Source organism: Argiope bruennichi, chromosome 5 (genome assembly GCF_947563725.1).
Source record: "Argiope bruennichi chromosome 5, qqArgBrue1.1, whole genome shotgun sequence".
Lineage (NCBI taxonomy): Eukaryota > Metazoa > Arthropoda > Arachnida > Araneae > Araneidae > Argiope > Argiope bruennichi.
The window spans coordinates 59,299,822-59,316,975 of NC_079155.1; the positions used below are offsets into that span (position 1 = coordinate 59,299,822).

The 17,154-nt window shown below is 28.2% G+C and overlaps 1 protein-coding gene across 1 annotated transcript in view; it reads right to left on the bottom strand.

The window, feature by feature from the left end:
* LOC129969346 (B-cell receptor CD22-like) overlaps window positions 1-17,154 on the bottom strand; it is a 297,654-nt gene that overhangs the window by 35,398 nt on the left and 245,102 nt on the right. The window contains exon 10 of the mRNA XM_056083883.1: window positions 14,745-15,014. Within this exon, the coding sequence (XP_055939858.1) occupies window positions 14,745-15,014 (270 nt within the window). The remainder of the gene's footprint in view (window positions 1-14,744; window positions 15,015-17,154) is intronic.

Sequence of the window (17,154 nt, forward strand, 5' to 3'; positions counted from 1 at the left end):
TATTATATAAGTACAAACAAAATAAGCGAAAAAGCAGTTCCGCTATTTATTTATTTATTTCATTTCCAACTTATTTTACCCCGTAAAACTTTTTCATTTTCAGCCATTTGCAAATAAAATATTTTTATCAAATGCCAACATTATATAGAAGTAAAAAGAAAAAGAATTAAATTAATTACAATTAAAAATAATTTAATAAATTGTTTCTATATAAATTTTTAATTGTTAATAAATTGTTTCTATATAAATTATTAATTGTTAATAAATTGTTTCTAAATTAAGATAGCTATTGTAAATCTTTTTGTTTCTTCTTATTTTTACATGATTCGTTGGTTTCCATTATATAACTTAAATAATTTAAATAAATCCAAATACCTTCTGTCTTTCAATTTTATAATTATTTAATTTATTTTGATCGGTAAAAATAAAAATAAGGCATTTATTTTTAGAATTTTAACTTTAAGTGTTCATTTTAAAGTAAAACACATACAAAAATCTCTCATTCAATACCAAATTCATAAAGTGGAAACTTAATACTATATTATAAAAAATATAAATAATTTATAATGTATGAAAATGCTAATAATAAAATTCATGAAATTTAATTGTGAAGGTAATCCCAACTTAAATTCATGTAAGAAAAACTTTTATCCCAAAAATATGCTCTATTATCAATCGGAAAATCCAGAAGTCTATAAGAAAATTAAATTAATTTTTCTTCATAACAAACGATAAACTTCAACACAAAAATGAATTTGATCAACATTTCAGGAGTCATCTCATAAGTCTAATAATTTAATTAAAGAAACTTAACTCGACTTCCTTTTCCTCAGCCTAACTTAGAATCCTTCAACTTTGCATTCAATTATGTTTACTGGAAAAGAAAATGCGAACGGAAGTCATCATCGTCCGGCAGATTTATACGGGTAACGTAGATTAAAACTTCGCATTAACGTGGCTTTAATCGCTTCCTGATGAACAATCAGCGAAATGAAGTTAGCATTGCGGGTGTTTCGTTGGAAAAGGTGGCCTGGCAGCCGGAAACAGCGAATTTCTCAATAACACTATTATCCGCGAGTAATTTGGTCGGTCTCAGCTTAATGACACCCCAGTGACCACTTAATGACCCGCCCTAAGATCAACTGTTCTACACTTTATAGGGGGAAGTCGTTAGAGCGCCTTGGGGATGTCGAAACGACAGAAGTCGTAGACGGAATCATAAGCATTAAATCCCTGTTAGGTTATTCGAGCGCAAAGCTTTGACGAAGTTTATGGATGGACTTAGTATAGGCCTGGTTGGGGTTTAGTTACCCAGGGCTAACTCAGAGGTAGCATGATGACAAAGTCCTATTTAATATCTGCATCACAAGCATATGAGTAAGCATTATCCTGGACTAGAATAAAGCTTACTATCATATTTCTTACGGGATATAATGATGGGTTGACTTTATCTAAAAGATCTATACATAGTAATGTCCAATTAAATGATAGTGAGGGCATAGAAACAGTTATCTAGTGATAAATAGCAATTATTCATTTGAATCGATTCATAAGCTCTCGTATATGGCGATGTATGTTCTTTCGAATAATTATAATATGTGTTAGTATGCTATAACTAGAAGTGACTAATGCAAAGAATAATCTAAATATTTTTTTTTTGTTAATATAACTAAAAATATTATATTAACAAAAAATATTTAGATTTAATACTGAACTTTTATGTTCCCATTGGCTTAACAAATATTTTTTGTTAAGCTAATGGGTAATATAAAACGATCATAAGATGATTTTTCAAGTATACTAGATTTAACAGATTCTAAGACAAATTAATTTAATGAAAACCTTGACACGGTCATTTCAAAGTATGCGTTCAAGATTCAGAAGAGGACAAAACCCCAGTGCTGAAAATTCTAGCAACAACGACCAAACCTAGGAATTGATAGGCATTAATAATATATTTACATAGAATACTACTTAAAACTACATTAGAAAATTGTGAATGGCGCCAAACAATACACGTAACACAAAAAACACATACATTAGAAACATACCAAAGGGCAACTTGACTTATAAAAAAATAAAAGAAAATAATATGCTCCACATGACTATCTCTATAAATGATGATACTTCAAATGTGCGGAAATGTGGATAATTATAGTCAATGCATCATGGCAAGAACAATCTAATGTCTGATATGTTTCCAAATCTCATTATTGCTCGGTATATATGTCCATTAATTAATACTTTTTGCCAAGCAGGTCGCCATTTCCCACATACAAAGTGGAATCGTTAGTAAAAGTAAGTAAGTAGAATTTTAGAAATATTGATTGAAATGTTTTTCTCTCATTTTGTTTAGTAGTTTTTTTTCATTGTTTGATTGCTACTTTTATCCTATACTTTCCATGTTACTGATACAGTTTCAACATTACTAACAATTCGCACGGAATAAAATAATAAACTTGGTTGCTGAAGAATTTGAAATTTCATTTCGATAAATTAGGAATCAAATTTTATAACCGAAAATGTTAATGCTCCGGTGTTTTTAAATACAGTATTAGAAATGATAATAATTAATGGCACTTTCTGTAAATTGCACGTATGTTGGCAATTACTAGTCATTGAAGATGTGTTGTCATCGTACTTCATAGATATTTCTTAATCAGAAATTGATTTGAAAACTGCATTATGTTGCATATTTTCGATATGTTGTATAGTGCATAGTCTTCCGTATGGTATCTATCAATAAAAATAAAGCCCGCGTTCAGACTTGTCATCGGGTTTCTATGAATCGAGTAATATAGTGTGAAGACATGGTGACATTAACTTCTCAAAAGAAAAATTATAACCTAACACAATCGTCATAGTCCAGCACAAAAAACCACACTTGTTCCGACCATCCTTTTTTCCATTGTTAAAACTAATTATCAATATTCCTAAACAAAGTAAATTAATTAAATTGCCTGAAGTACTAAATACTCTATAAGTATCTACAATCTTACAAGTTGTTAGATAATACAAGTCGAGTAATGCAAACACTCTTTAAACAGTCTCGAATTATAAATTTAAGTTCTTTTTCAGCATATTTTAGTTAGAGGAATTAAGTTAGATTAGAATTAGAGGAAGTTTTGGAGAAAGCATTCTTGAAAGTAAACGTTAAATTGTGGGCAATTGTTAACTCCAATTGTAGGCATCCATAAGCATTGTATGGTACTGTATATTATCATCTAAGTCACATCTGCTCCTTTTTCTCTTACTAAGGAATCTGCTTTGATTAGACATGCATATAAAACATATTTAATATCTTACGAAATAATTAATTTCTTCGAGGATCACATATTTCATATTCACAAAAATTTTATTTAATAAAGCAATCTAAAATATTTTTGTGTAATTTTGTGAATTAAAAGGTTTCTATGATATTATATCCTATTGTGGTACTAAATATTATTATATGCGATTTCACAAACATTTCTTAATATTGACGAAAAAATACTTTAAACCAACGGGAATAACCTCTCAGATGCTTTCTTGAAAATTCCCTAATAAAAAAGCTACTCCCTTTCCCTCCACATAAAGTGGTGGATATTGATCATGATTATAAATACCACAAGAGCTTAGATATTTTTAAAAGTTCGTATTGTACGCCTTCTACAAAAGAGAAGACATTCGAATATGCATTTTGGATGTCCTTTTCCTACCAACTGAAATCAAAACGTAACAAAGAATCTTCAAGGTATCTGATCCTGGTGCTACAATTTTATTAACAGAATCAGATACCATATTTCATTTGTCAGTGTCGTTGATTATATGAATTATTATATTTACTTATATGGCAATATCCCGAGTGACAAATGTTCAACCTGCTGAAGAATTTTATTCAAAATTCGATAATACTGCCGATGCAAAAAATGAGCAAAAAATTTTGTTTATCAAGCTTTTGAAGTCTTGTACCTAATCGTGTTCACTAATATTTGGACAAATAAACAATCAGATTTCCTGTCAATATATTACATTTAGAGTTTCATAGAAATTTACGCTCTTAGTACAAAGACCAAAAAACCATATTTCCTTCTCAAAGAATTGTTGAATCAGTGTGCAGATACAAGATGCAAAATATATAATTCCAAATATTTTGTTTCTCGAGCTTTAGGTGATATCAAATTTGGATATTCATTAAAAGTTTGTTTCAATTTTTTGAAGGCTATAATTCTTTCTCGCTGAATGTTTCGTATATGAAAAAGTAAAAAAAAAAAAAAAAGAAATTCACTGGGTAAAATGATTCTGTATTTCAGACAATTTGCAAAATTCAAATCAGTAACATTTTCTGTTCATTTCAAAGAAATGCATTCGAGCCAATTTAAAAAATAATGATTAAAAATTTTATTTTATCTATCTTTCCTTCATTGAAATTACGTTAAAAGTTTTAGGGTTTTTTTAAAGGAAATATAAATACACGGCTTCAGAAAATTCCTCTAGGCAATTTTACATTTATTGACTGAAAACTTGCCTAAGAATTAACCATATTTCACCCTACATGGCATTATTTCAACTTTATTTATTCAAGTTATCATTTTTCATTAAAAAAAATCTGCGCCATTTTGCTTAAAAGAAGAAATTTCTGCATCAGCCGTCATCTTTGATAAAAAAAAAAAATGAGAATGATATTGTTTGAATAAGAAGATTTCAAATAAAACGTAAAAAAGTTACAAAAATACTAAATTCCTGTTCCATCTCTTCCTCTAATTAAATTAATTGGATGTTTTCTTTATAAGACCTACTGCATATTAAAAGCGGAAACAATACAAAACGTTCTGTTTTTCTTACAGATCTCAACTCGGCTCTTTCAATTTTTCGTTTTTGAAAGGGAAGACAAGAAAAAGAAATAAAAAAAAGAGTGAGCAAAGTAAGAAGCGACTGTGATTTAGAGAGCACGGCTTAATTATCTGCTGTTCGTTCATTAGTAAAACGATGGTAGCTGCCTTTTGTATCTCATTAGCAAACGCCTGTACATAGCAAGCTAATTGTTCTTCCCTGTTAACTTTCTGAACATGAATGTCTACATAAAAATAAAGAAGATAATGAACAGACTTTTAAGTCAAGATGATATTTAAACTTCTTAATTGGAGATTTTAATGAATACGATAGAATTTTTGAAATTTTTATTTATTTGGCAAATTATTTTCATAAGACATCAGATTGCATGGAACAGGAACTTTCTTAAAATAACAACGTTCAGTTATGGACCTGTAAGAAAATATAAAAATAGCAAAATAATTTTAGCTGAAATTATCTCTAAAGTATACACATTTATTAATAAATTAATTTTAGGGGATATAGGAAATAACATTAGGATATATAGGAAATAATATTAGGAAGTATATATAGAAATTATTTTACGAAATAATGTTAATTATTATTGACCACAAATTATTAATTATTTTAATAAGATATTATCAGCAAATAAATATATTCTCTTTTTATCAAAAGCATTTTTTTTTAAGAATTTCTTTTGTGTTCGGAGAGAAAAAAAATAGAAAAGAAAACTGTTATCCTTTCAGTCTTAATTACAAGCAATTATCAGTGTTTGTGATAACTAAACTGTAAATTTTTTTTCCAAAGATGTCAAAGTTTCTTTTCCAAGGAAATATCAAATCCAAATATATATTATTCTATAAATTCATTATATGCAATTATATTTTTTTAGTATTTCCTATAAAATATGTGATTTCTGTAATGAGGCATATACAATTCTTACATTAAAAATAAACGAGCTGTTCATAAAAAAAAGCAATTGTCGAGAGAATATTGTTGAAGGCATTGTATTTCTATGCATATTTTTTTTTTCCTTTACAACAATAAATTACAAATCGTAAACTCTTATTCCCAAACACATAATAATGTATCAGATTAATCGTAGCAAATAATCTCTTGCTCCTTAGAAATCTTCATCAATAAAATAAACGAATTTTGCAGGCACGAAATATTAATGCCCCAAACTCTTTTCCAGTATCTTAAACAGGTAAGTTCCTAATACGCCATATAGAAAAGAAAAAAAAGAAAAGAAAGACGATTAGCCTCACAAGCATTTTCAATCCATATAATTCCGATACAAATATTTAGCAATCTAATGTTAAATGGATCTTGCCTGCTGACATTTTTCTCGTTTATGGGAATGATAGACACTCTTAGCTGTGAAGTTCTGGAGCCATTGCCACCATATGCCGTGAGATCGTTGCAAGCATCTGTTAGTGCTCTTTTCCCATTACAGGAGATACGGGTTATGAATCGTTTTCCCGGCCCTGCTAGTCCATAACTCAACTAACTGGAATTGCACTCTGCATTTAGGATCTGACTTCATATAGTGATGCATGGCTTTTGACGATTCAAGAGACTAAAAATAGGAAATGCCTTCAGAGGAAAAGAGGTATAACATAAGATAAGAGAAAGAAATGGTGCAATTTAGCTGAAGGTATACAGTTAGGGTTGATGGTTCAGACTCTTTCAAATTCATTTTACAAAATTTATAGAATATATATAAGTTTCTTTATATTTTAAGGGAACGGGCAAAAATATCTCGAATAAATATATGCGCATTGTTATATGCAAAATTCCAACTCATAAAATCGCAAGAAGTGATAAAATCCTCATAAAATGACATATGCCATTTTATGTCAAGATTATATCCCGAAGATATCTTTTTTTTGAGTCACATTATTTTACTTGATACTGGGGAAAGACAAACCAACACAAGCTCATTTTTCAAATTTTCAACCTGTGTAAAGCATGGCATATAATCTTCTTCCCTATTCATTCTTAGCATTTCTGAACCTATATAGCTATTTTCATAGACTTCATAAGACTAGAGATAAACACAGTTTTTAATCTTCTATCGTTAACAATCGGAAAATGCAATTCAATCTATAAAAATACCACTCCCAAAATCACAAATTTTATGTTTTGTTTTAATTCTACTTTAAAATCGCTCAAGAACTTTTTTTGGAACAATGAATATAGATAGAACTTGTATATTTAGCCTTCCTTTCGTAATAATTGTATTATGTAACTTTGCATTTATGGCATTGTTCACACTAAATCATAATAATTGGCATAATTGTTGATCACAAACACACTTTTCCATCAGTTCCTGTGTCCTTTTTTTATTCATTTTGAGAATCGTTTGTTTTTAAATATATTATATTCTTCATCCATTTCAGAAGTCTAATTGGACGAAATCAAATGAATAGCTGGCCCTGAAAGTAACAGGAAGTGATATTTTGGTTTCCAATTTATTCTTAAGGAGGAACTCATGAATATTGTATTAACATAAGCATCCGCGATGCATCCTTCCCTCCGACGGAAAATAGTGAATGCTGGTAATATTGAACCATGGACATGCGCTATGTATATTTGAACTAGATGAAATCTACTTTGACTGGCAGGGCTTATGAGACACTTTGTTTATTTTAGGGGGTAAGGCGTAGTCCATTTACACATGAAATAAATTTAAAATGTTCATAAAATTAATGAATGCCATTGCATGCTACTATTATTGTTTAATTGCATTTATCACAATATTTAAATTTCTGTTGTAAATTAAGATAAATTTCTGTTGCAAATTGGAATAAATTTTTATTGTAAATTGAGAAGAATTTTTTTGAAATGGACGTGTTTAATGCAATTACTTTTCTTTTAATTTCGTGCTAGCTTCATAAAGTACAATTTTTGAGATAAGATTTGCTGATGGTTTGTGAAAATGATGATGGATGATTTTTTAAACCATTTTAAATGAAAAGGAAAAATTCTAATTCAGAAATCAGTGTGCCTAATATTCTATATGTAATAGATAAGCTAAACAAAGTTTGTTATTACCAAAATCCCATTTCATTTCTTTCAGAGTTTTCAAATTAAAAAAAAAATTCTCTAAATGCTGTAAAAATTTATATTTTAAGTTATTCAAGACACTGTATGCAATTCTGAAAAAATCAGAGTGGTTAAATTGTTATTCAAATCTCTGTAAATTTATTCAATGCGGAAACATTTGATAAAGTATCTTTCGACATATTTTTTTTTTAATTTTAATTAATTTTAAGATTTAATTTAAATATAAGAAAACATTTATTTGTCTAAACCATTAATTGATGAAAAAATACTTTACTAAATATAACTAATAGGAGAAAGATTGTATAAATATCTGTACTTCATAATTTTTTCAGTAAACATTTATTAATTCAAACAACATAAATCAAAATTCATTACGTTGTTTAAAGCATTTGTCCAAATGATATGCATTTTTGCATATGCAGGAATTGGTTTGGGGGATGTGAATTGAGTGGAACTACTGCATATACAGTATCATACATTTCAATATCATTGGAAATGATTGAAAAAATATTTTAAATTAAGCAATCAATTCCCATTTATTGAACTATAATAACAACTTTTTATTGATTTAAGTTTTTCATTTTGAATGTCGTATCAGCAATTCAGGATTTAATAGCTAAAGTCAAATTCTATTTTTTAGGTTCTCATTATCTTCTAAATTGGATTTTCTCTCTAACAAGGCTCTATAATAACTAGAAATAGTCATTAATCTTGAAGAAATATAAAAACAAATCCCATAAGTTTCTTTCCTAACTTTTTTTTTACCACACTGTAAAACATTAGCATACATGAAAGTATCTATTTATAACACATTTAGACACATTACCATTCTTATACTCTCTCATAATACATAGATCTGATTGTCAAAACAAAAGTTAACAGTTATAAATCATTGTTATCGAGGGACCTTTAATGAAGACATCACGCAAAGCGCAGTTCAAGGGAAATTTGTCCAGAATCCTTTCAGAATGTTTTTATAGTCCAATGACACGCAGCTCTGACGACACTAATAATTTATTGCCATCTTCTAATGACTGGTACTAAGCGTATAACAGTTATTTTTAGAAAAGAAGAATTAGGGCTAGCTGTCAAGGTTATTTGAGTCTCAAGCGTTAAATCTAAACAAACAATATTGGTACGTAAACTATTTTAGTTGGATTTTAATCAAATGAATAGTGCTCCATCTTAAATCAAGTGATGAGCAAATTAAATTTTTGGAAAAATTTAAAAAAAAAAAGAATGAATTGAAATATTTTATAAAAGTTTTTTGAAGATATTATAATAAAAATAAATTATATCACTTTTACATTTTTGTTTAAAAAGTTTTAATTAATCATAGAAGAGGCTACAAACTGGCAAACCTTTTTAATGCTTAGTTTAAAATGCTTAGTAACTTATTTAATAATTCATTTCTGGATCTGAGTTGATAACTAATAGTTATTATTTTTATCATGCAAAATTTTATCAGTTTTTTAATTTGAAAATTATATTTAATTATTAAGAGTTTCTAATAATAAATTAATATGATTTTATTTTATAAATCCCTGAATGCGAAGGAATGCATATTCTTTTGACAATATTTGAAACTTTAAGCAACAAAATTAATACTGTTTACCTCCTGAAAGTACTGAAACTTCTTATGTTTAAATGAAATATTAATTCACCATTCCGGCGATGCGAGTGAAGTAAATCCTGCAATGGACTAGTTGAGAAATGATTCATGCTGTTAAAAATCGAACAACACAAAAAAGTGTCACGTGTTTCCATTGGAAAAAAAATCTTAGGTTCCCACCACGATGAGAGGACAGATCAGATCCTCCCCTAGTATCAAATTGCAGGTAAAAATATTATATTCTGATACTTCCAAAATTAGCATATTTCTTCTATCTCACTTCATTTGGTTTATTCCTCGAATAAAAGTTTTCTTCTGGGGCTGATATTTTCAGATTCCAAAGAAGTACAAACATGAAAGCACTATATGATCTGGCAAAGATGGAAATGTAATCAACATTTCCATCTTTGTATGAACATTTGTTATAATTTCCAACTACATTAGATAATTCTTCAGCAGAAAAATCAAATAACCATGCTCTCAGTCTGCATTCAGTATTCCACGATGAGATTTGTGTACGTTATAGAGAATCAAAATCTTTCAAGACTGGCGGGTAATAATAAATAATTGTGAGAATTTTCGGTAAAGAAACTTTAGATGTATTTCACAAAAACTTTCAGTACAAATATGAATACCAAAAAGTCCATTACAAACCAATTTTTTATCAATCAATGTGAGGAAGTTTTCCTAAAATATGGTTTGCAAATATATTATAATAAATCTGGATTTTCATCCTTGTTGATTTTAATGAATAATGAAAGTTCCATTTATTCATTTCCAGAAAATTCATAGAAAAAAAATGTTGAAGGAAAATCAATTGTACTGAGCTAAAAGAATTAGGTCTTATATTGTAAAATTGTAAAGAATAAACATTTGTATATATAAAAAAATATATAGTGGACTAGCTACTATTCTATCAGGACAATTCCTTTCAAATTTCGATTTGGCGCAGCATAGCCAAGCATGGCTCTTGCGTCAGAAACCAACACAAAACAAAACAAATCAAATTTCGATTTGCAGTTTGAATGTTAAATAATAATCTGTTTTATTTCCTTCGGTATTCTTCCATTTTTCCATTAATTCCCTAAAGTTAAAATTTTAATTTCATAAAATTAAAATTTAGACTTTTAAACAAAATTAAAATTAAAATATAATTAATTAGTAAAATTGAAATTTCTCTTATTGAAGCGTAAACTATTGCGCTTACTCTTATATATATATAACTCTTATACTCTTATATAACTCGTTTACTCTTATATATATATATTTCATTATCTCTTATTTTTTTTAGACTCCAAGATGTAATATTTATTTTTGTTCTTTCTTTTTGTAATTTCTTTCTCATTCGGCAGGTTATTTATAAGCGAATTCATTAATTTTAAAGAAAATCTAATTTGAAAACATTTTATTTATTTAACTAATTTAAATGTATTACTGTAGCAAAAACATAATTTTCAAAATAATTTTTTTTTATAGAAAAATGATTTAAATATTAATTTATTCATCTAAAATTAAGGAGAATTTTTTAAAAATTCGAAAATAATATTGTAAACTCGGTATTAATCAGGAATAAATTTTTCCATGAAAAAAATAAATTTTGAGTGTTTTAAACACTGAATTTTCGAATTAACTTATCATTTAAAATATACTATCCACCTTTATCCATCAGAATAAACAGAATCCTTCTAACCATTCTCGCAAGATATCCATCAAAAATATCAGTAGCTCTGACAATTTCATTTATCTTATTGTCAGATGAACAATATCGTCTGATTTGTTTTGAAAAATGACAAACAGGGACATCGAGTTCAGCTATGGTTTACCGCACAATGTCTTCCTTCCTTGCATAAAATAAACCAATGTTGTCCTCTCTCTTGACATGAGAGGAAAGAAAAATGCCCTGAAAGAAGGATCTTGAAACAGCCTCCTCCCTTTCATTCGAACGCCTGATAGAAACCTCACTATTTCGAATACGATATATTTTGCTTTTCTACCATCCGATTTTATTCATGAGTAGTAGTGAAAAGAATGGAAAACACCGCTCAAGAAACCCAAAGCTCCAATCTCTTCCATTTCCATCATCCTGGTAGTTGGAATGCTAAGATGATGTATACGATAGACATATTTGTCCATCCGTCTATGCCCGAGCATATGAGAAATATGTTTTGATTGCCAGGGAGGGTTGTATTAAAAAAACTATGTTGTCCTGTTGTATGTATACCGCAGACAAGACACGCCAGCTCTTCACACTCATTGAAAAATATATCTCCTCCAAAACTCGCCCATGAGTGCGAGCTGCCCATAAATCTACTTGCTCCGTTTTTTGTGTGGTCTGTCATCTTCCTGGTAAGTTTCTGCGATGTTGCTTTATTTATGGACTTTGATTTAGATGTTTTTCCGTTCCCTGCAAAGGAAGACAGGCGATGTAAAATAATCGTACAGAGAGTAATCGATGTAGATTCAGACCACAAATCATCGATATGAAAGATTTTTCTGACGGGAGAGTAAACTTAAGAATGTCCGGGGATATATTTTTTCATTTCATTTTTTTCTTCTTCTTCCTTTTCCTTTATTTTTTTCCCCTTTTCGTTCATCGTGTTGGATTTCTGATAGACCTAGAAGCGTGTGTAGGGCTTGGTTTTCTTAGATTTCCTGGATAGTACGGCCACAAACTTTCTTTTTATGACGTTCGTAAAATAAAGTACTACCAGGCATTTCCGAATTTAATAGAAGGCGTTCAATCTTCAATGCATTTTGAGGAAGATGGTTCCTCTTTCGTGGAAGCACTTATTTTGCTGTATTGTGACAGAAAACCATAATATCTCGAAAGGAATAACATCTGAAGGTTTACTGGTTTAAAGGAATTTTGCTGTTTCGTTATAAACCTAACCTATAAAGTGCTTGAGCCCTATAAAATCTCTCACAGTTTTTCAGCTGTAAGAATAAGTCCTGCCAGAATGAATATTTCAGAAAATTTTATTAAAAATGAAATGAAACCCACTCATTGCATGCAAACTGTTTGTTATTGTATAAGATGCGAATAGCTGTCTCATCATTGGCAGTTATTTTTAATGAGCAATTTTTAAATCGCATTTCTTATTTACAAACAAAATTCAACTTTACTAAAAAAAAAAATCCCTTAAAAATTAGTTTAATTAATCGTCAATTGCAAACAGCAAATGATGTTATTCTTGAGAAAATATTTCACACAAGTAGGATATTAATCTAAAATAATTTTTTAATCTGAAACAAGCAAAATGAAAAGAATTTATGAGCTCTAATTTTGGTCCAAAATGTACTTTTGACAAAAACAAAAAAATTTACTCAGCTTTTGAAATTCTGGTTGAAATCGAAAATGTTTTTCAAAAGAGTAAATAAAAAAAATAGTTATCTTTACAAGAAAATTAAATACGTATATAAGATACCACTTCCAAGTCAGAAGAGCAATCGAGGTAAAAGAATGTAGAAAATAGTTCTAATTTTTAAAGAAATGTCGATTCTAACTTTTTTAACTAAGTAAGTTTCGCTCGTAATATTGCATTAAATTTAGTGCAATAAATAATAAAAAACAATTATTTCTAAAAAAATAAACGTTATAGAATTTTTATTAAAATTTGTAAAATGTTTATTATTATTCTTGATACGGCTTTGAGAGACCTTCCTCATACTTTGCTTTTCTGTTAAAATTAATTACATAAATTTACACATCAGTTTATCTCGCCTTGTATTCTATACATCCAAGAATATTAAGTGATTTTAGTTGAAATAGAGCGAAGTTGTGAACTAAGATTGAATTCTATTGGTCACCTCTAGACACGTCACAACATTTCTTATAGAAAGTACATCCCATCTGTGAGTGGAACTCAGTGATGACTCATACTTTTACTAACCTCACCAAGGAATAATTGAATCGAAAGCTTCTCGACCCCCAAGACTGTGATGCCCTCCAATAAGGAAAAGTATAAAATAAATATGCATTATACATAGAATAAAAAAATCGTATACAGTTGAATGCCACTTCAATGCAACTAAATTGGTTTGATTTAAAGAATTATTTAAAGAACTAAACCGATTTTTATATTATTTTTAATTTAGTACTTTTAATGAGTACAAAATAATAAAGAACTCAATGAACGGTTTTTAAGATAAAATATACTTTTCGTGTAATAATTAAGTAATGCATAAATTGAAAGTAATATGTAAATGTATTTATATGGCATCAATAGTTTCTGTTATGTTTAAAAAGTATTAAGCAAAAAGAATTGACTATTTATTAAATTTTCTAAGGAAACTAAGAGTCTTCATATTTAGAGAAATTGTCAAATATACTAAAGACCGAATTGTTTTTTTGAATAAATTTATAAAATGGTATTTATCAATTAACGGGATAATGCTACAAATTGAAAATGTTTTATGCTCCATTGTCTTACGAAAATAAATATTAATAAAAGAAATTATTCTTTTAAAGGGAGAAAAAAAACTACTTGAACATCATATCGATCGTGATTGAATATTGTATCTTGATATTATATCGATTTAATAATTACTTAACGAAATATACTTTTCGTAAAGTAATAATTAAATAACACATCAATTTAAAGTAATATGTAAATGTATTTGCATTGCCTCTATAGTTCCTCTTACGTTTAAAATGCATTAAGAATAAAGAATAGACTATTTTCGAACTTTTTCGAAAGAACCCAAGCGTCTTAAAATTTAATGAAATTGCAAAGTATTTTAATAGCCAGATTTGTTTTGTTAATAAACCAATAAAATTGTCTTCATTATTTAGAGAGATATTGTTACAATTTGAGATTTAAAAAAGTGTAATTGGACATTTAAAAAAGTGTTTGTATTAAATATATTTGTTATTTCATTGCAATTTTTTTTGTATTATTATTTAAATGAAATTACTCAAATTGAGTTAGGTAATGCCAGATTTTATAATTCTATTACGCGCAAATCTATTATGGTTAATATCTGAAAATACTTTAGTAACATGTAGCAATCTTAAAGATTTATATGCTATAACATTAGATAGTAATAAAGTAAAATTTAAAAAACGGCTTATAGAGACGTATACCCATAATGACAACAACTCTAACTATTTTCTTAGAAATCATAATAGTTACGATTTCTATAAAAGCTATATATTATTTTATGTAGATATTATATAAACTATAATAACTATATAAGCTATAGGTATATATTATTTATTTATATTTCTATAATAAGGAATATGTTTACTCACATGGCAAAGCTGTCAAATCTAATGAGCAAGGATCCGAGGCTCCAATTTCATTGGCAGCGATGCAAGAATATTTTCCATAGACATTGGGATTGTTTCCAGACAAAGCAATGATGCTTTCTTGGCGATTGGACTCCCGAGTTTCGCTGAAAATGGAGTCATTGTTGCGGAACCATGAGAAGTTGAAGGCCACCGGATTGGCTGATGAACGGCAACTCAACACCACATTACCTTCGTCAGTGTAATCCTTCAACATCTCACAAACAGGTCGGTCTATAGGAAGAAAAATGTTTAAATAATTAATTGGTGTTAAAAATTACACAGGAAAAGAAAGAATAATTGAAAATTACTTATAGCTAAATTACTGAAATAGCTAAAAAAATCAAAGAGAAAGAATTATAATCAAACAAAATTATTAAAAAGACACGAAAAGAAAATAGAACCAAAAAGTATTTATTATAATTAAAAATATTTGGAGGGAGTAAAATATTTTAATGCTAGGGGGTCAGCTCCTCCTCTTTCCCAATGCTGACCAACTTCCTGTAGGATTGCATAACAATCCTTAAAAGTTAGGTTCACAAATCTCACTTTCTACGCTCAATGCGATGATGACACTATGTCCTATATATGAAACAATTGGGCAAAGATTAATACATTTGCTTATAATGTCTCCATTCAAAAAAAAAATTGAATAAAGTTTTTTTAAAGGTTTTATTGATATTTTTATAAATATTTGGAAGACGAATTAAGCTTACAAAGAAAATTTTGAAAGTGCATGATAAAGAATCTAAGATTTTCAAGTTTATTTAAAGAAAACCCTGAAAACATAATATTTAATCTAAGAATAAATTTACTTGTCGTTTGACATCTTAGCATAATTATAAATAAAGACCAATTTCCGGAATCAATAAAATAAAAAATTGTCTTCATTTTTCTGTCTTCATCTTCATGAATATAGAATGAAATATTTTGACTCCGGAAAGAACCACTTTTGTTTAATGAAAGTATTATGAGGATAAATACAACAATCAAATGAAATGATCTAAGCAAATTATATAAAAAAAAATATTTGTGAGAAAAGCGTAAAGAAGATTCTAAGATGAACAACATGTTTCCTGTTATATAAATAATTAATATAATTATGTCTCTTAGAATTCTCTAATACAACTGACAGACGTGTAAAAATTAATAGTCACATTTCAAAATATAAATTACATACCGATGTATCTCATTAGACTTATTTGATTGTTTACGTTAATTTCTGTCACTATTTCGAGACCGTTCTCTTGATTCTCAAAGCCTCCCTCTCTCATATACACAAACATGTTCTCTTTCTCTCTTAAGTCTGTCAACGCTCTGATAGTTCACATATATTTAAGTAAGCTGAGGGTCTTGAAGCAATTTACTTCTTTTTCTTGAAGGCTTTTCGGAAACTTATTTCAATTGATTCCTTTTTACGTTGAATTCGTTTGCTTTCATGTTTTAATAATTGTTTACAATGTTTGAGATTCATGTTTAAGTTATATCTGTAAATATTCGAAATAACGCTTATAAACGAAGCTCTTGAGTGTTCAGTTTTTGAAAGAAAAATCTAGAGATTAAGCCTGTAGACATTGCTAAATTTTGCAGATAATTAATGTATTTTTTGAGAGACATTGAAAAGAGTTATTTATACAATTTAACTTATTTTGAAGGAAAAAAATAATTCTTACGAAATTACTTAAATTATTTAAAAATATAGAGAGAAATAATAACCAAATAATTATTATTTCTTGAAGAAAAGAAAATATTAAAAAAATATTACAATTGAAAACATTAAGAGAAAAAAATAATATTAAGTAGTTATTGTTAAAATCAGTGTCTTCAGATTTTTGCGTAAGGTTTTACTTCATTTTAAATTTATCTAAGAAATTGAAAGTATTTTGCTGAAAGAACTCATATTCATTTTGGTTGCGTTATAATTGCTTTTCTAAGTTTTTTACTAGATTATCTGATCATTAGCATTCCATTTGAGAAATTTCAAAACCTATCATAATGAAAACTTTTCATTTAATGGTGTCACGTATGTATGATCTAGAAAGAAAGGGCTAGAAAAAAAATGCTTCACTCCTTTTAAAGAGTATAGAAGAAATACATAACTTTCCTCACAAGCTGTCTAATAAGTTATCAGCATCGAAACATATTTTTACACCAATAACAAAACATACAAGTTAATTAAAATGTCAAAAATACCAAGTTGCATCTTATACAGATTTTTAAAAAACTAAATAAAAAACGTGTGATAAGATACAATATAATCAAAATAATCTAGTGTATTTGATTTTAACAATTTGGAATAATACAGCCTTCAATGCCGCTGATACTTTCTTTTCTGAAAGTATTTTTTCAGAAAAGAAAGTTTCAGTAAATATTT